The 24,768-nt window shown below is 38.4% G+C and overlaps 1 protein-coding gene across 7 annotated transcripts in view; it reads right to left on the bottom strand.

Annotated features, from left to right (window-relative positions):
- GULP1 (GULP PTB domain containing engulfment adaptor 1) overlaps positions 1-24,768 on the bottom strand; it is a 144,528-nt gene that overhangs the window by 6,298 nt on the left and 113,462 nt on the right. For 2 of the 7 annotated variants that reach the window (XM_071434456.1, XM_071434457.1), the window contains 7 exons: positions 23,334-23,471; positions 21,861-21,977; positions 21,428-21,520; positions 11,922-12,146; positions 8,943-9,081; positions 2,243-2,337; positions 474-509 (listed from right to left, as the gene is read on the bottom strand). In XM_071434456.1, coding sequence (XP_071290557.1) covers positions 474-509; positions 2,243-2,337; positions 8,943-9,081; positions 11,922-12,146; positions 21,428-21,520; positions 21,861-21,977; positions 23,334-23,471 — 843 coding nt within the window. The remainder of the gene's footprint in view (positions 1-473; positions 510-2,242; positions 2,338-8,942; positions 9,082-11,921; positions 12,147-21,427; positions 21,521-21,860; positions 21,978-23,333; positions 23,472-24,768) is intronic. The other 5 variants (XM_071434459.1, XM_071434458.1, XM_071434460.1 and 2 more) reach the window with 5 other exon arrangements.

The raw sequence follows: 24,768 nt of genomic DNA, 5'->3' as shown, positions 1-24,768 counted from the left end.
AGCATGTTACATGTTCTGTGCTCTCATGTTCCTCACAGGCTGGGTCTAACAGCTGTTGAGACTAGCACAGCTGCTTCTGCTCCTTGAAAAGTTTTAAATCACTATGTCCAAACAAAGACGTGCTCTCAAACATGATTGTACTAACACAATCTCTGTACTAAAGGTTTTGCTTAAACCATTTCACTAGTGACAATCTGATAATGACAACTGGAGATTTCACAAGTACACATGGAAAACAAACAGCAGTGAAAACAAAGGCTTAGTATTAGCACCTGGCAAGACAGAGTAAAGAAAACAACCATCAGCTGTGCCTAACTTAGAGATTGTAGGCCCCAAAAAACGAAAATGGCTCTGACTCAAGAGGTTTATACACAAAACATAAATATTGAATTTTTTCCACATAAACAAATATACATAAAAATTGAAACATAAGACAGACACGTGCACATTTCAATTGTAAATGCTTTAAATACCATTATTAAAATATGATATACCAACCATCGCTGACGCTGTGCACCCAGGAAAGCACAAGAAGATAAAAGAGACATTAGGAAAAACATGTTTTGATCTGTATTTTGCACTAAACACACAGTAAAATAACTGTACACAGTCTTTGCTTTGGCTTAAGCTAGAATATGGGGGTTTTTCACACTCTTTCAGCCATACACTTGTTCTCAGCTGGATCATAAGTGTCAAGTTTTGTGCCTACATAAAGCCCACTAATTAATTCTTAGCAAATAGCTGATATGCTGGGGGGAGTGCCTTTCTTCACAACAGGACACAGTTACACCCTAATGCTTAGGGGTTTTACTATTGATTGGTTGTCTCCTTTTTTTAGATCAAGAGAGTACAAACAATGATGGGAGATTTTAATTTCATGATTTCAAGCATCGGTGGTAAATACATTTACTATTCCATTCCCTGATGTTTTATGAGATGACAGCACTCTCTAGTGTTATAGGCAAACAATTCCAAATATTTTCAAAATATTACCTGTATAGGAACTCTTAATATGTGACATTTAAATATTGACATACCATTATTAGTGGTAACCACAGTTGCTACAATTTATTTTTCCCTAAAACAATGGAAATGTTGGTAATATATCAATGGGAGGTGCTGTAAGATTTGGAGTTTGTGTTCAAGGGCTTAGTAGCATTATGGCATTCACAAAACACCAGCATGTTGTTGGAATTATGAAGAAGACAGCTTTGGCTTTTAGCTTCTCTTTGAAATTATACAGGGGACTAAGAAGCTGAATTTCTTGCTTCATTGTGAGTAGAATTTGTCAGCGGAACCATCCTGAACTGACAAAGAAAAGAAAATGTACTCAGGAAAATGAAATGGTATTTCAATCTTACTTAAGTCACTTTAAAAAGCCTCTGCCGCTCTTTAGGCAGGAGACAGGAACAGAAGGAGCTCTTGGATTTTGTGGGCTCCTAAGAGACAAGAGGGCTGGAAACCCTGGGAACATGTTCTGCTGAGGAGCCAGGATCCTAGAAATTCAAATTTCCATTATTTCCAGCCTTGTCTTCTGCTGGCAGGCTGCTTAAAAAATACTAGAGATAAGCTGGCAAGGAACTAGAAGTTTTGAAAGTCTGACTGCAGAGCATCATTTGTTCCAAAACTCGAGGACTTTCTCCTAGAATTGTTTCACAATTGGGTCAATAACTGAATGAACAATGTTGAGCGTTTCAGAATCAACAAACATTTTCTGATAAAAACACAACAGTTCAGAATTCTTGAATCAATTCTCAGGAGTTTAACTGCTCCAGGGTGCCACAGAGCTGCTTTTAAAGGCAGCAAAAAATTGTCATGGCCTCAGAAGCACCTAAGTCTGCCCAATGCTGAGAGAAAACAAAGTGATGCTAACTGAGGGAAAAAGGAAGATACATTGCGATGAGGGAGATGGCTGCAGTGAAGATGAAGGGATCTGGGGGGCTCAGCACTCTTTTTCAGCTCTCTCAGTCCCTTTCCTAGGTAACAGTTCCCAAACCATTTTGGTTACACTGCTGAGAAACCCCTCATTAGTGTAGCTGACTCTATTGCTACCAGGTGGGGCTCTTGAGGCAAACCCAAACTCCAGCTCAAAGACCAGGAGATAAACTTACAGGAGTGGTCAGAAATAGGGGTTTGTCTGTGCATTGGTGTGTGCTTTGTGGAACACATTTTCAGAATAAGGTAAGCATGTATTTCAAGAATAGGCACACAGCCATCAAAACCCACATAAGACAGTAGTTACCTGCATCTCATCTAGTTTGGACTGAATGTCTGGAGGGAAATCTCCTGCTCCACAGCTAAAAGGGTCAAAAGGTTCTGCTCCAAAAAGGTCTCTCTCTGCAAAGACAGAAAAGTGAGTCACTGGGAGAACAGGTATGGGCTACAACAACAGTGCTCTGAAAAAGCCACCTCACATCTCCTCCTGAGCTGAGCAACAGCACCACCAGATATGCCACTCATTAACCACAACTTTTAACATCTCAGTGTGCAAGCCACCTCTTGGGCAGTTTCCCAAACCTTAATACTCAAACATTTTTCCAAGAACACCACTGGACTTCTGTTTAAGCCTCTCTTTATCTTCCTTTAATGCTTGTGCCTTCTAGAGATCGGGTGAGAAGTTGCTGCTCTTGGAAGAGGGCACCACGTACTGACATGTGCTCTGGAGTCTGTGTAGGAGTTTCAAAAATGAAGAGGAAGCAACTGGACATGAATTGCCAAATTTCATTTCTACATTATGTCAACAACAAATCACTAACCAATTAATCTTCCTGTCCCCTGTCTGCCACTCCTCAGGTTAAGGATGTTTTTGTGAGACAATATTCTTACTCGGGCAAGGCGAGGTCTTAATTTGATACAGTTCTTCAGTGAACAACTAGCAGTAATTAAAACTAAAAATCATCAGAGTTTTAAAATCTTAGATCAGATCACATCAAGATAGAAAAAGTAATTTAAAAAAAAAAAAACAACCCAAAACCACAACAGGACCATGAATTGCCATGCTAAAATTCCACTAAATTTGGGTGCATAAATAGAATGATTGCAAATTTTCACTTTCTCAATAACAAAAGTTCCTCACTTTTTCTTAACTGCAGTTTGCATTCTATTGGTCAAAGGGAGGGTGTGTTTCTTATTTTTGTCTGGTTAAGAAGAAACACCTCCAATACAATTGTTCTTTTCTCATATTAGACTAGAATAGTTCTTTATATCTGCCTGCTCAAATATTTTTTTGTTTTTCAGGTTTTGGGTGTTTTTTCCTCCTTCTTAGTAATAGATTTTTCTTTCCTAAAGTTAAAGGCTCCATCTCTAAACACTTTTCCCATTTCACATCAGATTAAACTACAGCAGTTAAAAAAAAAATAACTTGCTAACCAAACCCCACTGATTGCAGAATTTACAGAACCAAGTTCCTACAGCCTTGTCACTGGTGGAGAGAAAACCAGAACCATGAGGAGATATCCTCTCTCCTAACTTTCATGGCTGCCTAGCAAGAAACCTGGCAAGCCCTCTACCTGCCTCAATTTTAGTTTTAGAGTGTGACAGTAAAGGGGGCAATAGTAACCCTGAAGTGAATGGACAATTAAGCCCAAAATTCACCCTGATCTGGGTGACAATTAACTGCTGAACCCACTCCCCCCATTGCAGAATTCCCAGTCCTGTTATCAGTGGTGCAGCACCTGCCTAGAGCTGCACAGCTGCTTTGGTTTTGGCATCCTTACAGGCAGAATTTCACACCTGTGTTCTCTGGGCTCTTCAACAGTTATTGTGCATATCAGTCTGTCAGGGCTTTGCCCTTATCAATTAGGTGTTATCAGGCTGCACAGCAGGCATTTTAAATTACTGGCAACTACCATAATTTGCTCCCACAATAAAGTACAGAAATTCTCAGAACAAAGTACAGAAATTTGAGCAGAACTTGATTGATTACATATTTAAAAAACTGTGGCTAAGCAGCTACAAACTGTCACACGGGACCAGGAGATGGCCCAGATAAGAGAGCCTTTTTCCAAGAGTCCACAAGAGCCAAGAAGAAATCCAGTCTTTCCTGGCAAAGGCAGACCACCTGCATGCAAGAGAGACTTGAACTCGGATAATCTAATGTAAAAATTAGGTTCTTCCTCATCCTTTGCCTCTTTCACAGCCAAAATGGGTCTGCTCCAGTATATCCAGTGTCCTGAAATGCTCTGATGCTCCCAGCAAATAACCTTCAGATGTGTAGCAGCTTTGAGTTGCAATCTAACCTCTACTGGGCAAAAAAGTGATTCTACTTTATAACCCTCAACAGTCTATGGTTCATTGTGTAGGTCCATTTTCTTTATTTTTACCTTTAAAAGGAGCTGACAGCTTTCTCTGTGGTCAGACAATTGAAAGCAGACAGTTCCAACACCAGGGCTTAGCAAACATTCTATTGAATGTATTTAGGAAAAAACGGTGAAGGACAAAACTCCTGCATGTAATTTGTACTGAATCATGACTTCTGACTATTTTTAAAAGCAAGTATTTTGTACACTATTATGGCTATTATCTCATTCATGCCTTATTATTGGGCTTTTATTAATGAAAGCCCTTTTGAGCTCATTAGCAGAACAGCAGAAGTTTTAACTCCTTTAATGTCACTCCTTCCTTAAATGTGAAAGATTTCTGAATTTATACAGTATACAAGGCAGAATCTAAAACCAACCAGAGTGTGACTTATTCCAAGTGAATAAGTCACACTCTAGTAAACCTAGAGTAAATCTAGAGCCTAGTTAACCCTGCACAGAATCAAATTCAAAATAAAGAAGCATTACCTAGCTGGATTTCTGAGGAAAGCTATTACTTGGGGAATTATCTCTATCATAACTTGCTATCCATTCCAGCTGAAGAAGTTCACAGAACCTTTGCTGCATTTAAAGTTTGAGTGTTATAAGAGAGGCTGCACTGCTAAGAGTCAGGGAGGCACAAAGTTCCATGGAATATTTTCAGTAGCACTGTCATTATTTGCCTTGAGAGCAAAAGCTGAAGAACATGTGTAAAATGGAGAAATGTGAAGATTTCACCCCTGCAGGGCTGGGATATTCCTTGGGATATCCATAAGCTTATCCACCAGTGTTCATTCCACTCATGATGGAGGGGGGGGCTCCTTTTTGGGATAAATTGGTAACTTTTTATTTCAGGCCAGAGTATTTGCATGAAAATTAGCTATAGAAAGAATATCTTGCCTGGCACACTCCCCAAAATTACTGTAGCATAGACAGGCATTTCTTTCTCCAATAAACAGCAACCAGGAAGCCTTTGAAAATTATCCTTTCAAACAGTACAAATAATTTCCTTTCCTTTTCTCATTCCTTTCTGGATGGAAATAAATTCACAGGCTGCAAAATTGACCCACAAATTCAAAAGCCATGAAATGTTGATGTTTTAGATGCTCAGCTCAAACCACAGGACAACATGAACAAGCGATAAATTCTGGGACCTGACATTCAGGAGAACAAACAAATACTGGAGAATAGCAACCTGCACTCTATGGTAAATTCAAAATTGGCAATTACTAAGGAAAATTGCAAATATTTGGTTTTTCTGCTGCACTTGACATCCCAATCTCTATCTCAGCTCTCATCCAGGCACACAGCTATGGTGATATATGCTTTGCCCAGATGGAGCAGCTGTGATGACAAAAATGAATCACATTTAGAGACAAGCACTCAAAGAAATATTTGGAATAAACTGAGACAGAGAAATCCAGAAAGCTTTTTCATTTAGCTGCAGGCTACTCCATATTTTTTTTTCTTTGGAAATTATTACAGCCATTATTCTGACAAAATACTCTTAAATATCTGCAGAAAAAGAGCACCTCAGAGCAGATTTCTGCATCTGCCAGTTGTGACCTTGGATTGTTCATGATGCATTTGTGTGAAATATTGAACAACTCAATAGAGAATAATCCTCTACAGTTCTTTTCTAAGATATGAAAATAATGCTGTGCCAACTGCCAACAAGAAACATATGCTAATTCCTCCTTTAATGAAATAAAATTAATAAACTAATTCTGACCATTCAGATAACTTACAAGAACATTTTCAACCCCTTACTCCATGAGGAAGAAGCAGCATGCAATCTCTAGCATTGCATTTTTGGTTGCATTTCACTATGCTGCAAATATTACCTAAAGAGTCAGCGTGCATTTCACCAATCTGCAACCTCCTGTACAAAAATTATGCCACTTTATCTTTTAAATAGGTAAACCCCATTTGTTTGCTATTGCTGATACAGCCAGTAGTGAGCAGACATTTACTGAGTAGTCCTGTTGGAACACTGCTGAATATGAACTCAAAAATCTCAAGATTCAATTAATTTTTTAAGCCTAAATGCTTTGGAAATAGCTGTCTTTAAAAAAAAATAAATAAAGTTCACTGTTGCTCTAGTATTAAAAAGTGGGGTATCTTGAACTACATGCTGTGAGCTCAGCAAAGCCAGAGGTACCATTTATCACTCCACATTTTTTTTTTTTCTGTAAGATCACCAAGAGAAGAACTGGTAAGCAAAATTCTAACTCTGGGCACGTGTTGTTATGGGAAGCTGAACTGTCATCCTGGTGCCCGAAATCACCTATGGAACCATTCCTTGGAGGAATGCCAAGTGCTTGCTATTGTTGCAGGTTTCCTACCAGTGCCCAGGCCTTTCTGGGGCACTGTTATTTTTGGCTGGTTTCTCAAAGTGGCCAGTGGATGAGTAAGATGAATTTTGGCTTTTAAAAGCACATTTTGCTTGAGCAGCACAAGTGCCCTCCCTGGGTAACAGGCTCCACTTAGGCAAAAGGAATAAAATGAGGTGATACTAACAAATAGATGGCAAACCCTCATCTTTCTCCTTCCTTACTATTGAATGTGAGAAAGGTGAAAGTTACAAAATTATAAAATCCAACACAATCACCCTGTATTTTCACCAAATCAACTCTGCTTGAGAGCAGTGACAAAGAAAGTAGAGATAGGAAGAGGAAAAGATGATCTCAGAAAATGGAGACTCCAAACTTTGGCTCCTCTTGGTCGCCAGCCCTCTGACTTGTACTGGAGAAAGAAATGCCAGCTGGCTGGTTCTGGCAGCAGTGACACCACAAAGCAGAGCATTACTGCACATTGCTAAGTAAGGGGACATTGCACAGCCTGAACGAGCTCATGGGAGCTGAACTTTCTCATCTGGGACAGTAAAGCCCTTGTTTGATGATAGAATATTCCTCTCATGTTTCAATGATGCTCTGAAACGTGCCAAAAAGCATTAATAGCTGATGAACACAGTAATTTTCAACACAGAAAGTATTGTGACACAGACTGAAAGTGCAGGGATCAAAACCATAAAGACCATGATGGGCTTTGTAACCTCTCTGTGAAGTGGCATCTCTGAACTGCATCATCTCAGCTGAAGGCAAATCAGTGAAGCAGAGAAGCAGCAACTACTTTAAACAATAGATACCACTGTTAATAAGCAACTTTTTTTTTTTCCTTGTATTACAAATCCTATATAGCTGGAATTTTCAAGATCCCTCAAGATCCTTCAAGATCTGACTGCGGACTCCCACAAGATTTCTATGGAACTGAGCCACATTTTCAATGGAACTGAGGTAAGACAATAGGTAAAAAAATAAAATCTTGACCTATAATTCAATTCAAGTTAAGTTGCTATTCTTATGTACATTTAGATCTATTTTATGGCATTGACAATAGTTTCAGAGAAGCAATCTTTTAATTATTTATTGTAAAGGCATGAAATTCTCTCAATAGAGCTGTTCTATTCTATTATTCTATTAGAATATTCCAATATTCTTTTAAATTATATGAAAATAGTTAATACTGACTATACTTGATAGACATAAAACTCTGTTAGCATACCTTTTGGAGATCCCACAGAAGTTCATTAATTATATTAAATTGGTCTCTTTAAAAAAAAAACAAGGCTCTTTATTGAACTAAAAGTCCGAACATTTACTTTCTCTTTAGAAGGTGGCAGACATTCTGAGCAATGGAACCAAACAGTGCATTACATATGGGAGGGAAGACATTCACTGCCTAAAGTTATAAAATGCATTTTTGTTTTTGTGCACAGCTCCCATTCACAGCTGAAAATTCTACATCCTAGAGGCATGCCCCAAAACAGCACAATCTCCTCAAATGCGTTCCATATGGTGGCTGGCAGTAACATTAATGTCCCTTATTCACTCTAAAATAGGCATCAGGAACAGAAGAACAAACACAGACCCATATTTCCACAGCCTCTAACATCACTTGTGCATGCCCCAATCACCTCTCCCTCAAGGGATTTCCAAAGCTTTTAAAAAGACTTTCTGGACTCCAAAAATATTCCCAGTGAATTCAAGAACCTTACCCTAGATAAGATTTTGCTTTGAAGCCTTTGCAAAATAAAATTGCTGCTGTTAATAACCTTCTGAAGACCTTTAAGGAGTGGTTGGAGGTCTGGAGAGGTTGATCAACTACAGCTAAACAAAGCTGTGTATGACATGAAAAGCAGTGTTGAAAACAACATTCCAAGTCTCCTTGAGAGGTTTCTTCAGCTCTCTCTTGAGCATCACCATACTTACTCCACCTGCTGCCTTCCCCAGAAATGCAGGCTCTAGGTGCTAGAACCGTGGCTTGACAAGGAAAGAACTAACAGGAAGTTAAAATATTCCTTGAAGTACAGAAAAGAGACTGCAAAAGAAAAGCCAAGTTAAAATCCCCAACCCAACTCCTTCCAAGTGTATATGTCACAGTTTCACAGCAAGTTTGTTTATAATGCAACTTGGCAGCAGCATCAAGGACTTTGGGAGGATGGTATAAAGATGAAACGGCATTAGTGAACGTGATTTACAAAAACTGCATTTGGCTTTTCATGCAAAACATACGTAAACTTTAAAGATGCTTTATTAAAAATATAATGTAAGCAAAAAGTAGGTCAGTTGTTACAAAACTTACTGATCTCTGTAGATCTACTGGGTACTGGAGGAGGCTGTGTGCCATTGCGAGTAGGTGTTGATGACTGAGGGGATATGGGAGAAAAGGGAACCATATCAAAGATGTCAGTGGAGGGTGATTTAGGTGTCACACTGCCTGCCTACAATAAGGACAATAAATATTAGGGCAATGTTTCACATGAAAAAGATCACAATACTGAATTCTTCAGCATGCAGATAAGAGTCACATTTTGAAAAGAAAAGTTAAAAACAACCATCAGCATGCAAACCCCAGCTCCTGACACCAAGCAAATGGCATTTGCAGTACAGACTCTGACACATGCTAACACTCCCCAGTACAAAAGCAGCATTGCAATTTTTCCATTTTCAGTTGAAAATGTATCTCAGTTACACCTGACAAAGCTGTGACAAGCAGCTCTCTTGCAGACACACGAGCACAGACACCTTCACGAGACCCAGTCGAGGTAATATGGCAACAACAATATGCTCTGCTCTGGAGAGCACAGAACCAAGTTCAAAGATACAATCTCAGTATTTTTGGTTTACTAATTATTCTTTACATGATCTCTTGTTTGGCAGCTTAGAGAAACTGGTATGATCAAAACTTGAAATGTCTTTTTCCATAAGTAATAATCTAAACGTGATATACTGAATATTAATATCCAAAATAAACCTTTTGTCCTCGAAGGTAAAACTGAAGAGATTTCATTCAAAAGGCACAGGAATTTGAAAGGGTTCAAAAAAAAAAATACTGGGCAAGAAAGAAACCCCAAACCCACCAATTCTTATAGTTCTACAGCCATATTTGGTTTTGAATGGTTCATTCCTCCTGCCACCAGTCCACTACTTCAGGGCACAAGTGAGGCACAGTCAAGTTAAAATGTACTGAACACTGAAGACAGAGGATGAAATAGATTAAAACTGAGACTGACAAGCTGAAGGCAAAACTAGTTTGCATGTTTATGTTATTGCTGAGATGATACAGAAACCTCCTCACCCTGTGTATTAGAAAGGCCAGCCAGGCACAGCAGAAGCCTGCAGCTTTGAAACAAGATTCAGTTTGCACAAACTATCCACACAGAAATTTTGAAGCACAAGTTAAATTAGTCACACGGATCCTTTTATTCAGAATACACAAATATGATAACCTGGCAAGCAGGCATTCCTTAGCACTGCTTGTCCATGAGAGTCCCATGGAAAAACCCATATTTTGGAATGCTGCTTTCCTCAGTGCCTGTGCTGCAGACCTGCAGCTGCCCTGGGACAACTCACACCACAGATCCCTAAGCCAAGTCCAGAGGTAGTTCTGAACCACACCTATATCTCTCTGGAGGTTCTCTGCACTGGCTGCTACAAAGCAATATTGATCCACAGCCTTCCTCTGAATGCACTAAGAGGAAAAAACCACAGGGCTCTCAAGTCCTACATTTCCTATTTCTTCTTCCTATTTCTGTGATTCTTAGGAGTTTTGAATTCATATTTTAAATCTGGATTAATATTTTAAAATTGGATTAAGAGAGATTTATAACTGTTCAATATCCAAAAGAACCTGGGGTATTTCTTCACAGATATACAGAAACATAGCAAGAAAAAAATCTACATTGACCATGTAGCTTTTATTTTTTTGCCTTTTTCAAAAAAAAATTCTCTCAGTCATTGCTATTCCCAATCATGACCATAGGTGAATCAACTTCATAAAAGAAGCAGTTTTCAAGATTTTAACACATCCAGAACTTTTACTGTCCTCAACTTGAATTATTATTGGAATTTCAAAGATCATACGTTATGAAAAGATTTCAGTGCAGAGTTTTGACACCACAGGCTCCTGTTAGTGCCCCATGGACCTTGCAATAACCCTGCAGAGAACCAGGATAATCCAAGTCTGGCAGATGGCTGGATGTCATCTGCTCCCACTCCAAGGGCAATGGATGTGCTGGACCCAAAACAAACACAATAAAGAAACACAGACCCTCCTTCATCCAAAATTGCTCTGATTATAGACGGGCTTTTGTCAGCATCAGGAAGGTGGGATCAGTTTGAGGGCATAAATAAATGCTTACATCAACCTCCATTTCCATCAACACCCATGGGCAAACCTAGAATGTTCTTGGTGATCATATGTACTAATGGAGAACCTTATTATTTGCTAAATGTTTATGGCTATCTAGAAGACAGATAAACAGCATTTACATTTAGTTATAAAATGTGCCTTTTAGGCAAAAAAAAAACCAAAAAACAACCAAACTTTAGACTCATTTCCCCTTTACATTCAATGTTGTTGAAGTTACTTACTGGCCATTTTGATTCTACTGATATGGCTTAATTAAAACAGTAATTGAATTAAGAAATGTGTATTTTGAATATATATGAGGACAAGAAGCATTTTTATTTAGTGAACACATGCAGAAAGCCAGGATGGTCGCTAAATAAAGCCAAATATTATTTGCAAATGGAAGAAAAGTTGAGAGTATAAGCACATGAATATGAAAAAGGAGGCAATATGCCCATTTCATATTTGACAATAATTTTCAACCTTCATTTTGCACAGTTTTTATAAAGTATTCTAAAAGTTATTTAATGGCTCATTGCTTTTCTATTAATTCCTGGGGGGAAGAAGCCCTTGCAGTTGGACCTTTAGAATTGTTTTAAATCGCTATTCTTCATATAAAAAAAATTTAACAAAAGATTGACAGAAAACAGAGATCATTAATTAATGGACTAATTTAAACATGTTGGAAAAGTAAGAATTTATGTTTTGGGGATGGGAAAGAAAATGCTCTGTAGAAATAAGAGTAATTCTTCACAAATTCCATATTTTAAGAATACCCCTACAGAATCTAAGATTCATCCTCCCTACTCTTTAGCCACTGTACAAAATGCACATTTTTAATACAAGTTAATACACAACAGAGAACAAAAGAAAGCCAAAAATAAAAAAAAAAATACTAAAACTGAAAAAGCTTTTGCACAGCAAGATTACACGAGGTCTTGGGCAGCTGTATTCACTGGCAGGCTTTGGAAGACCACTTTTTGAAGGTGGTGGTATTAACAATCCAGGTGGTAGTCTAGAGTCAGGAGAACTCCTAGGAGTAAGCGTAATGGAAGAGATATCTAAACAAGGAGGTGAATCCTCATTGTTACACCAGAAAAAAGCAGAGGGTCTTTGAAACATATGTTCATCATTATCACACTTTATGTGCAGCAGCTGAAAAGGAATCACAGAAAGAGAAAACACTCTGAGGAACAGAACATGGTAACATCAGGGAAAGAAGAAAAAAAAAGAAACACATTTCATATTTCAAAAAAGCTTGAGAGCAACTTGCTGTTCAGTGCTATACCTACAAGATACAGAACTTGAAAATATTTCAACAAAATATAAGGATATTAGGATATTACCACATTAGGAGGTAACCCAGTACCAACTGGAACAAAGACAGCTTGATCCTTGATCATGACACCAAATAAAAGCAATCAGGCACCTTTCCAATAGTGTGTGTGTGAGAGATGCTAAGAAATGTCTAAATCCAACAAGGTATCAGCAACCTCTCACATCTGCACCTGTAAATCAGCATTAGGCACAAGTCTGGGGAGAAGAGTTACTGTGCTGGTTAATGCACAGGTCAGACTTTTCTCTCACTGACTGAGGAAAAATCTACCATTTATATCCCATCAGTGTTCAAAGAGCAGCTCATTATTGAGCTAAAATCTTCAGAGGACAGATTAATCTCTGGATCTTAACAGGAGGGATTGCACACTTGTGCAGAAAGTTCTTCTAGGCCACAGCCAAGAGTTCCACACGGAGAAGGCAAGAATGGCACCTGGGCTGGAGGTGTCCTAAACCCTAAAACTTAAACCCTAAGTTTGGTATTTTAGGGTGTCTTAAACCCTAAACCCAGTCCTGCTTAAACTCCTATGACTGGCCCAGGCTGAGGCAGTGGCAGATGAGTGCAGCAAGAATTCTGAAGCTTGCTTTTGCTCCCCTTGTAGTGTTACACAATGGATATGTCATGATTATTTCATCAGAAGTTTGCATAACTCAGTAGAGCAGGATTCAATTATTTTAAACTATTTTTTTCAGTGTTATGTAGAAAACAAAACATTTCACATCCTTTTAAAATGAGTCTCAGCTTCTTTACAGATTAACCTGGCTAAGGGTACAGGTGACTAAATGTAGTAACAAATGCCATACTTGAGAATATCAAAACAACCCACAAAATTCCCTACTCAAAAGTTGCAATTTAGCATTAAAGAATAAAAAAAAAAATCTTTTGATCCCAAAACTTCAAAACTTTCCATACTGGAGTTGTGAAATGGAGGGTTTGGAATGGTAATCAATAAAAAGAAATAAAAAAAAAAACCTAAAGGAGAGAATTTTGATTATTATTTCAAGAGTATCACCAGACTACAGGTAGAAGAGTTGCAGTGCTACTGTGCATTACTGCCATGGAATCCTTGCTGTCACACATAACTATGGGAAAAAAAATAAAAAACCAACCAGCCCTCAGAATAATAATAACGCTTAAAAAGACTTAAAAACACAGTGTAATTAAGAAAGCCAAATACTCTCCTGAAATGCAAAACAGCAAAGGATTTTTCATAAGAAGGCATGGATGTCACATGAAAAACCACACAGAAAGCAGCAAAATGCACAAAGGACACCAAGCAGCAAAGCCATGAGGACGATGAACATATATCAAATCCAGGCAATGGAAAAATTCAATAGAAAACCAGAATATACAGCCCTGGTGTCATCTGAGCCCTGAACTGGAGCAGGAACAGCTCTCATCGTGACACTTAGGACACCACACACCCCATGGGGTGGCGAGCTTCCGACAGCAGTTTTGGAAATGCACCTGCTCAGAAAATGGATTTTCCCTGGGAATTTTTCATTTGCAGAGCAGCACAGATCCCATCAGGTGCTGGGAGTGCTGCTCTGTGGCTCATCCCAGAAGGATCTGCAAGGCTGATGGGCTTTCTGCTCACAGCCCTCTGGAGCCAAGCAGCCCACAGACACCACAGGGGCAGCAGGGAAGTGTTTTTGACTACGGAAAACAGGGAATGCCACCAGGTGCACAAAGTGCAGCAGGAGAAAGGCAGAGACCCTTATTCTAAAGAATTCAACCTGAAAAGGGTGTAGCTCATGAAAATTAATACTCTTACACCAAATTATAAAGGAAGAAAATATAGTAAAAAGAATTAAATTGTCATTTTATACAGCAACTGTGTTTTATCTGAGGTTTCCACTCAGACCTGCAGTAATGATGGCATTGATACAGTGTGTTCCAATTTGGGCCTTGTTCCATTAACATAAGAAAACAACAAGAAATTTTACTTCATGATATAATCAGACTAGTTCAGTGGACTCGGTCTCTTTTATGGTTAGATGTAACTATGTGCCAGCAAAGGATTCATTTCTGACTCATTCTGCTGAGAAGGGTGCTGAAGATGAGCTCTTGTGCTGCATCATACTAGAAAATGTAACATGACTGAGGTTTCACTCATTAGGAAATCACTTCAAAATTGTTTCTTTTTACAAGGTGTCTCTAGACACTGATTGCAATCTCTGTGTCACAGCCACATAGCAATCACTTAAGTGTGAATTAGAATAAAATTAGGAAATGGTTTTGCTCCTTAGGACATTCAAATTGGTAATACAGAACCACTACAGCAGGAAACTGCAGCAATATTCCAGGGAATGGTGAGCAACCTTGAATTGAAAATTATGCATTTAGTCAAGAACCTGCTCATTTCCTGAGATTCAGGACTACTAAGAACACTCACTAATCTATAACTTACTTATTCATAAAATACTGTGTAAGCATTAGCAGTTCCATTAATTGACTGCTACATCTTCAGTTCATTTAGTACTTTTTCAGTGACATGAAATATGCCACAGGAAATTTCAAATCCATTTTCTTTAACATTATAAATGCAACAAAATTTTATATTCTCACGAAGAACTGCTCAAACATCTGAACACAGTATTATAAATCTAAACAAGCTGAAGAAAGGAAAAAAAAAACCCATGTGCATTTTCCCACTTGGCAATCTTGGTGGAAACAGGAATCAAGTGATATGCATAAACACATTCCAAAATGGTTTTTGAAATCTGCATACAGTTCCAATGTCTATCTTGGGGTTTTCCCATGAGTGTGGTAAAGCTTTCCAATGAGGGTCACAACAAAACCTTGGAGCAAAGGGTTAATCAATCAGTGTCTTTAATGCTCTGCTTAAAACTGGAGGGGTTTTGAACCTCCTCCATGTAGGAGATGTAGGAGTATAAATTCCATACTGCTTCTTTAGTAGTATTTATGGTGCATGGAAGAACACTCATCCTTCTGGGGCTGCTTCTCCCAACAGTCTCCTCCTTCCAGCTCTGCTTCTCCCACATTTCAGTGCTCTCAGGGAGCCCTGGCAGCTTTGGGCAGCACTGGCAGTGGGACCAGCAGCAAGTAAGACATGATGTGAGCCCACTGTGCCAGGGCAGTGCTGAGATCTGGAGGCTGCAGTTACACAGCAGCAGCATCCAAGGCCTCCTGGGGACACAAACTGCAGCAGTGTCCCCACTGGCAAACAACAGGATGAGAATCCAATGGTCCTCACATAATCAAGACCAAATGCAAAAAAGATCAGTGATTAAAGCATTGCCAAGTCACTGAAAAGATGAGAAGTAAACAACAGATACACAAGTCACAGAAACTTGAGCAGTGCGTGCAGAGGAGACAAAGGAAATGTTCCATGCCAGCATTTCCCATGGCACATGGAAGCACAGCTCCAGAGGCAAACTAAGGAAACTCTTAGTTTGGGATTGCATGTCCTCGACAGAGCCACTCAGGACACCAAAAAAAAGTGATAGTTCCTGTTGCATAACACTTCTGCATTGGCAAACACACTCATCCAGCTGAGGGACTGACTCCTCAAAGTTTGAGGAGGACTGCTCAAAACCATCGACCCGAATGCAGAAAACATGATCACTAAGCACTTTATTATTTACTGAATGTGCTGAGCAAATGTAAACCTAATTAGCTACAATATCCTGAGAGAAAAAGCGTGAAGATTGATAATTTGATGTTCAACTTTCACAGTGTATTTTATGCAAAAGTATTTCATTATACAATCCAGTTTTCTCTCTTTCATTTCCAGCTATGATCTCATTGCCTTAATGGACTTTTTTATAGGTTCAGAAAGAAATTTTATTTTTCCCATAGAGTTTATGAACTGACAGAAAAAACACCTAAATTAGATTGATGTTGATTTGGCCATATGGCTAGATTTAGAGCAGCTACAGAAAAATTTTCCTAGTGGTACTAATAAGCAAGCAAGGAGAGAATCCTGATGGCAATTGTATCCCTGAAAAGCAGAACTCGATTGCTGTCAGTGCTTTTCACCCATTTACACAATGCAAAAATGCAAAGGGTAGGTAATTGCATTATTCATATTTTGCACCCATTTCACTCTGTCAGTATTATTTTAAAATATGTCCTCAAATAAACCTGTAGTTGGCTTGCAAAAAACTGCAATACATGCAAGAATCAACAGTAAGGGAGTTTCAGACTGAATTTCCATGTACATCCAAATCAAGTCTTTAACTTGCACTGCTTATAAACTGGACAGAAAAAAGTCATCCCTAAATTTTTTAATTATTACTACTTTCAATTTTTATTATGCAAGTGGGATTTTTTTCTGGGTTTTTTTTTTTTATTTTTTTTTTTTAATAGAGCAACTGAGGACTCACAATAAACTCCCTAATACTCCAATTCTATTATTACTTAAAATATAATTTAATTAAAACAATTAGTAACATATATTTCAGCTGGAAAGATGTTCTCTCTTATGAAATTATCAACTCAAAATATTTTTGATCCTGTGCTTAAAATGAAGAATGAAGCTTTAAGCTTACAATTCACTGCTTGCATTCTCTTCTCTTAGATCATGGATGGATCTTTGGATGGGTCATCAATTTGTACACATTTTGATGTGAAAGATCAGCAAATAAAGCTGTTTTAGTGTTATGTTTTGCAAAGAAAGGGTTCAACACTATTACCCAAGAATTCAATATGTAAGCACAGGGCAAACTCCTTTTAGAGAAGTAAATCTGTCAACAAAGCCACACATTGCAGTCTAGCCTGGCATATAACATTTTGTCATAGTTTGTGAAACTATAGACAAAATGTTTTAGAAACATTTTGGAAGTAAAAGAGGATCTGAATTTTAAGTCTGGATAGGTTACATTTGATCCTGAGCAAATGGTTTTATTTCATATTTAGCTACAAACCTATTTTCAATGACAACAGGAAGTTAGAAAAATTTATTTCAAATGACAGCCTGGATGTATCTGTTTAGAACTGAAGCATGTTGAAACAATTTTTTTTTAAATGTGCAGTGAACCAGATACTTCAAACCATACATGTATTAAGTTATCCATCCACAGTTTAAAGGTGCTCTTACATTCTATTTTTTTTGATACTGAAGTGAAAACAGGAAATGTAATCTGGTCCTGCTCGTGGGAAAATGATCTGTGAATCAGAAGACTGAGCTGTCAAAAAGAGCAGAATTGGCTTGCTTTTTTAAAAAAGAAACCAAAAAAAAAAAAAAAACCCCAAGCCACATAAATCAGTGATATAATACAAAAATAAAAAACCTGCTGTACTTCAAATTTCCTGAAGTGTTTTCTCCCTCCTTCATTTCATTAAAAACTAACAGGAAGACTAATGTGTCCAGAATGATTAATCAGTGCACCTCAGAAGCAGGAATAAAGAAATTATAGACTGGCACTGCATGCAAACGGTACCATGGCTTCCCAGTGACTGCCAGGTGGGACAGGCACCCTGTCCTGGATCAGCACCTCACCACAGAAAGCATGGCAGTGACACCATGTGCTGGCTGTCCCAGCAGTGAGTGACACTACAGGTGCAATCAACTCTAAAAACCCCTAAGTCTCCTCTCCTGGGGATGGAAATCACCCTCCTGATCACTGCCAGCCTGACCCTGTGCCTGTTTAGTCCCCCTGGCTTCACTGGGACGGGCTCTGGGGGAGCAGAGGACACAGCCCAGAGTGGTGTCCATGTTTCTGTTGCCCTGTTTGTGCCCTGCCAGCACGGGCCTCTGCAGCACCCCCTGCTCTGGGAAGGGGATCCTTGTTCAATCCCAGTGTTTGTGGGGCTGCTGTGGCCAGGCACTGAGCAGCAAGGGCTCAGCCAGCAACCTGTGGGACAGGGGAGCCACTGGAGCACAGCTGCAAACGTTGGGAGAGCACAAACAGCATGCAGACAACCAGATACAACAAGGAAAGCACAAGCTGTGAAAATCCAAGGTACTGTTTAAGCACAAACAGAAGCAACTTTTAACCATCTCTATCTGCCTTCTGAAACTGAGGGTTCCTTTACAAACTGCTGTGATGCCACTTAAAGGCATGTGCTCTTTTATCACATAAGGTATCAAGGATCAAGGCTGAAATTTTCCTTTGACCACTGAACAATCCCTTCCCTAGACCTCAGCATGCAGAAGAGCTGGACTGCCAGATAAGGAGCTCCAGCCATAAAAGATAAAAAAAATATAAATAAATCAAAATGCTTATTATGGCTAAGAAAAGCTTCAGAAAGCTGTTGTATGGCACTGGCATCCCTGCATGATTCAACAGTGTGATATGAAAAATGCAAGAAAACTTAAAACTTATAGTTTTATAAATCTGTTCTAAATCACAAGGACAATTATCTTACTTTCACAGCATGTAATAGCAACATTATCTTCATGGAAGGAAGTTTTCCCCATCCACCCAAAAGTGCTCAGAAAGGGGCTCAAACAAGGTATTATTCCCCACATTGGATATTCAGCTTCAGCATATTCAGCTTCATTTAAGCTATTTTATTTCAGAAAATACTATCAGCAGATCTGAAAAGCTTACTCTGATAAAATAATCACAATATAGATCTGTTCCTTTAATTTTGAAGACAGAGCAGCAGCAGTACAGATATTTTTAGTTTAAATTCAGAAAAAATCTGCAATTATTTAGTTTAAAATTAAAGTGACCTTTTTAATTACAGAAATCATGTGGAAATAGGGTGAAAGAAATTGTTGCAACATTTATTTTTTCTGATAGGAATTGAGACTTTGTAGAATCATACTTGCAATTATAGTTGATTTGAATGAGAAGTGAAAAACAATAATTGTAAACTATAACAGGCAATCAATTGTCTTAGGAATTGTTTGTAATTTTGTTCCTTCATACATATTTGTTGCTCAGGTAGTAAAAAAGGAGCTAGGTGTCATCACATTCACTGCTATTCCAGGCACATTGGCTGATAATCCTTTTAATGGACTCAAACTGTCCTAAAATAGTATATATTTATATAAAATATAATTATTTAATCTTTAATAAATAATATATAATAAAATACATTAATTGCATTTATCAATTTGTATAAATGTAATATTTTTATCTTTTTCTCTGCACTGAAGTCAGTTGACAACCTCACCATCCCATTCCTTCATTCATTCTCAGCCTAACAGTTGCACTGCCATGGAGTTCCCCCGACACCAGCACACTGAGAGCTCTGATTCACCATCTCCACAAGACCTGGTTTAAAAGGACCTGCTGAAAGCTGCCTCTGGTGAGTGCCAAAGTCTATAGGGCCTGGTGGGAACAGCTGTGGGCCTGGAGTTGAGGAAAACCTTTTCCTAAAAACGAGCTTGGTTTTGGTTGGTTGGTTTTGTTTCATTTTAATTTTTGGCTGCACAACTGATGGAAGACTCCTGCTTGAAGCAGGATCCAATTTGCTGAGGCTGTTGAGGACCATGCTCAGGTCCAGCATCTCCATGATTACAGAGAGCTCCAACCTCCTGGGCATTCTGGTCCAATACTCATCCATTTATAGAGATATTTCATGTCAGAATGGATGCAGATGTTGAACAGGTGCTCTTTAAAATTTTAAACATTTGTGACATTAAATGTTTGGGGCTTTCATTTTCAAGATAAAGGAGTAAATAAAGCAGTAAAATAAAAGCAAAAATTAATAGCCAACAGTGATTATTGAAATGAATTAATTAATATCAATAATTATCTATAGTTTTGTTGCAGCACAAGTGCTATTTAAGCAATATGCCTATTCACTGTACCAATAGTAATTAACAATAAAACACCCTCTAGGGAGAGAGTTTACAAGTGGCTATCAAATTAACAAGTTTAGATCTTAACTCTTTAATATGTAATGCAACACCATTGTCTTAAAAGACACCAAAAATCGCAAACTACTGGATATTTTTGGGGCATTATTATTAATTTTCTTTCAATTTTTTGCTTAATGAAATGACCAAGTTCTTTAATTCAAATGAAAGAGAATAATTACTTGCAATGTATTTAAGAGCCTATTTATTTGCATTCAAATATACATTTAGTTATTATATTCATAAATAAAAACAAACTGCCATCCCAATTGAGGAAAATAAAAGATGAAAGAATTGACTAACTTGATATTAAATTTAGCATTAAAATTGATTACCTATCACTGAATGCTTCATAAGTGAGAAGATATTCATAATTTAAAATGTTCACTGTGGTGGTTACACAGTATTTATAATTTATGGTGCTTTCTCCTCTAAGTAGATTTCAGTAAAATGAAATGTCAGTCCCTCATGGGAACCAGCATCTCATCAACATAAAGAGTGTACAGACACTGCTGAGAAACTGTCAGCACCACTGCAAGAATGTTTTTACACTGCCCACGTTTTTGAACATCCATTTAAGGGGAAATGGTGAAGATTCAAGGCAGGAACAAGGCAGTCCAAAATGCACAGCTGAAAAGCAGCTCCTCTTGTAAGATTTTGTCACACATACATGAAGAAATTGGATTTATTTTGCTAGCTGCCTAAAGCTGTACAGATGGAACACTCTTGTGAGAAGAGGGGAGTCATTAGGAGCAGTCTGCATTGTTGGAGGCCCTGCCTAGGTGTCAGGAAGTGCCAGTCAGCAATTTTAACAACCTTCTGTCCTGATCATCTACAGGAACTGCAGAGCTGTTGGGATTTCCAGCGAGGAACCCACCCTTGTGCTCCTCTTTCCCAACCACCCAGCATTAGCTCCCAAGAGCCAAGGACTCCTTGGCAGGCAGGCTGTCAGCCACAGGTGACCATGTGCTTGTGACAAAGGTGTGAGGAACTCTCAGGCAGCATTTGGGCACCGGATCCTTTCAGTGCAGAACAGTTTTTCACCCTCAGCTGGCACATTCAGCTCTCTACTCGAGTGAGCATTTATTGTCCTCAGGCAGCAACAAATAGGTATGGAGGAGCCACAGCTGGAGACACTGCAATTGGCACTTCTGCTGGCTTGTCCTTCTGTCACTGTTAGTGACACTGCCCTTCAGCAGACGTGCTCTTTGATCACTGCATGCTAATGGCAATCTCTGGGAACAGCAGGGATGCTCAGAATGATCATCAAGTGATTATAAATACAGAGTGACCCCAGACACAAGAGTTATGTCAGGTACTTACTGGAGATGCGTGCACTTGTGTTATTCTTAACTGGTTTTCCAGATCTTGAACTTTATTTTTCAGTTCTGCATTTTCAGTTTCTAATTCTTGAATCTACAAAGCAAGTGGTTATTCAACAGCTATTGGGATAGTCATGGATTTCAACAACAGCATCCACTGAACATAAGTTTCATCAGAGATCTGGTGATTTCAAATCAAGCTTTAACTCTTTATCTGACTATAAAACATTTTCAGTATCCTCTGTATTTCAAACTTTCTTTTTTGTGTCCTTAGAGGACAGCAAAACATGAAATTTTTTTAACAGTTTTTTTTGTCTTTTTTTTTTACCTCAGCAATCTGAGAATCATGCTGGAAATTATGCTTCCATAAAAAGCAGATAATACAAATACAGCAGCACGTACTTTTAGAAAGAACAAAATAGTTCAGAACTTACTCTTTTCTGTAAACCTGCAATTTGTTTCCTTGTTTCAACATCTTTTCCTCCGGATTCCAGAAATTTCCTGTAAGCTAAGTCAAATGCTTGACCAATTGTTAAAGTTATCTCTTCTGCCTTTACATAAAACATAAGACTGAAATTAGTAAATTAGGAAGATTTGCTGGAGATCCTTTCATTTCACAATATCACAAAATTTATACTGTGTATCAAATCCAAAGGCTTTGCCCCATCCACCATGAAGCCAACGCTACAAAGGAGCATCACAAGCACCCTTCAGCAAAATACCTTGGCAAAATGCTATGAAAGCATTTTGACTGTAAAAATGTGTAAAATGAATGTAAAAATACTTTGGATAAGAAAGGAGACTGAACAGTATAAATTATGTCTTCAATTTCCATAAAAACGGACACCATACTGCACAATGGCTTTTCCTGATCATTTCTGAAGCATAACAGCCTGTTCAATCATGAAATTAAGTCTTTTAGATTTAATGAAATAATGTTTTCATGCCAATGGATATTTTGACCCCTATTGATTTTACATCTGGATTTCAACACTTATTTTTGTGAGTACTATAAAAGCTCACTCAGGATACTGCAGACAAGTATTTAACTGCCCAATTATTTCCAACTACATATATCCAGAAAAAAAATCCACAGACGTTGCATTTGTATGTGCAAAGTACAATAATTTACTAGTTCTATGCTGATTAATATCCTTTGTTATGATGTGTTTATACAGTCAGTGCAGAATATCTTTGTCAAAAATGATGGGGGTAAAATAAGCCTACAAGGAAGCTGCTGAAGGACACCAAGGTTCAGAAGCAAGTGATTCCAAAGCAGGACCAATAAAAGGTGAACATATGGATACCCCATTTGCTCAGGACTTGAGCACAGAAAGTAAATAGACTCTCAGACACCAGAGAATGTCTGTTCTTAGTGCAGTGACTTGTCTGGGAGTGCTTTGTGGTATTAAACTTGAGATATGTGGCAGGGAAAGGGGTGGACAAAGAAGGGAGAACCTTGCTGTGATAAAAATAATAAAAAAAATCCCAAAAAACAAACAACACACAAAAACCCCAACACTAAAACCAGAGACTGACACATCAGCAGAAAAGCCTGCAAGGGTATTTCAGCCCCAGAGCTGCAGTAAACTTTGCAAACAGCTGTGCAAACATCTCAAGCCTGGTGGGATGGAGCCTGTTCTCCGAGAGCATGGCAGATGCTTCCGCCAGGATGGGGGAATGCTGGGCAGTAAGAGAAATTATCCTAGAAAACCAGCTCAGATCACTGAAGAAAGGGATTCTTGCTTAATTGAACGCATCTAATTTGCAAGACACCATAGTGGCATGAAAAGCTGTGTCCCAGTTAAGAGGCAGGCTGTCTCCTGTTAACCATTACCCCTCACTCCAAGGCAGAGCCATGAGCAGCTCAGTGCCCTCCAGCCCCGCAGAGCCTCCCGTGTACTTACACACTTTTCACTGTCAAACACATAGCACAGGTGCTTATTGGATTCTGAGTCTTTGCAGATGAAAGTAAATATTCTCTTGTCAGTTTTGTCATCAGCACAAAAGGATATCCTGTGGAGCTGACAGTTGTGCTGGACCTCCTGCAAACAGACAGAATGGTAATTTTAAAGAAATTCCAGCACTCGATTAGGACCAAGATGCACAAAGGAAAGCTCTGGATTTCCTCATAAGAGCAGGCAAGCTGCAATAATGTTTTTGAATGCCTCTTATTGCACATGAGAGCACCCAAAAATGGACTTAATGCATAACAGAAGTTAGCAAATTCATCTAAAAACTGCTCCTGTTTTTACTGAATGTAAACAGGAAGTTTATTTGGACAGCATTTATCTGGAAGTGTTTATTTGGACAGTAATTTCTGTTCTAGAAAATTGAGTTTACTGTTGCTTTGCATCCCTCTGCAATTTATTTAGGGCCTGATTATGTAAAATAATCTGTTCCTTTTCCAGGTGCACAGGATCTTTAAATTTTATCATCTCCCAAGATTTGTTAAAATGGATTTACTGAAATGAGGCCATACTTTGCTACATTAAATATAGAAAACAGAAATAAAATGACTTTGCTAACCAAGTAAAGAGAAAAAAATCTGACACAGAAATATTTGTTTACTTGAGGTGCCATGTAAGCAGCTTTTAAGCATTATTATCGGTATATTTTTGCTCCAGTATTTAATTTTCCATTAAAAAGCAATTTCCAGGCATTTAAAAACTTGCAATGGCACTGCTCTTCAGTTGCAAGAGCTTGATAAGACTGAAATAAATGATCTGAGCTAGTTTTTTTTTGTTGTTTTTGTTCAACAAGTCTCTTCTTGGTATTTTATTTTATTTGGCTTATTACATGGGAAAGCAGTATTTGCTTTAAAGGAAAATATGTCTTTTAGATGTGAACTATTGTCTATTAAAAATGTGCAGCACTGGGGTTCCCAGCTTGCTGTAAGCCCATAAACAAGGCTGTGCCCTCTTTGCAGACAAGCACATAGACAAAAAATGCACCCTATGGGCATTTTCCCCTTGCCCCAAGTGAGTTCATTTTCTCAGTCTTTACAGCTGATCTGAGTATTCAATTTCTGCCATGTTCCAAATCCCTGTCCTGAGGTAGCTCTTTAAAACACAGAAACAATAACCTGTGCTTTCCCCAGCACTATGAGGTTTACAGATCCATATAATTATTTTATATCATTGAAGGACAGAATCACTTTTCTATAATCCTTTTTTCGAGTGCTAAGTATAGAATCAGGTCCTGATATATGAGCTGGCCTCCTGTTCCTACTGCCATTAATAGTCACTATCTGACTAAAACCCAATATTCCTACTAAAGTGCTTTGTTTGAAAAACACACTGCAAAAAAGACTTTAGTTAGTGCTGATAACATGAAATTGAA

The sequence above is a fragment of the Agelaius tricolor genome, unplaced genomic scaffold (genome assembly GCF_023055355.1).
Source record: "Agelaius tricolor isolate 1412-34295 unplaced genomic scaffold, bAgeTri1.0.p SCAF_10, whole genome shotgun sequence".
Taxonomy (NCBI): Eukaryota; Metazoa; Chordata; class Aves; order Passeriformes; family Icteridae; genus Agelaius; species Agelaius tricolor.
The sequence above is the reverse complement of the archived record's forward strand: the minus strand, read 5'-3'. Positions and strand labels throughout refer to the sequence as shown.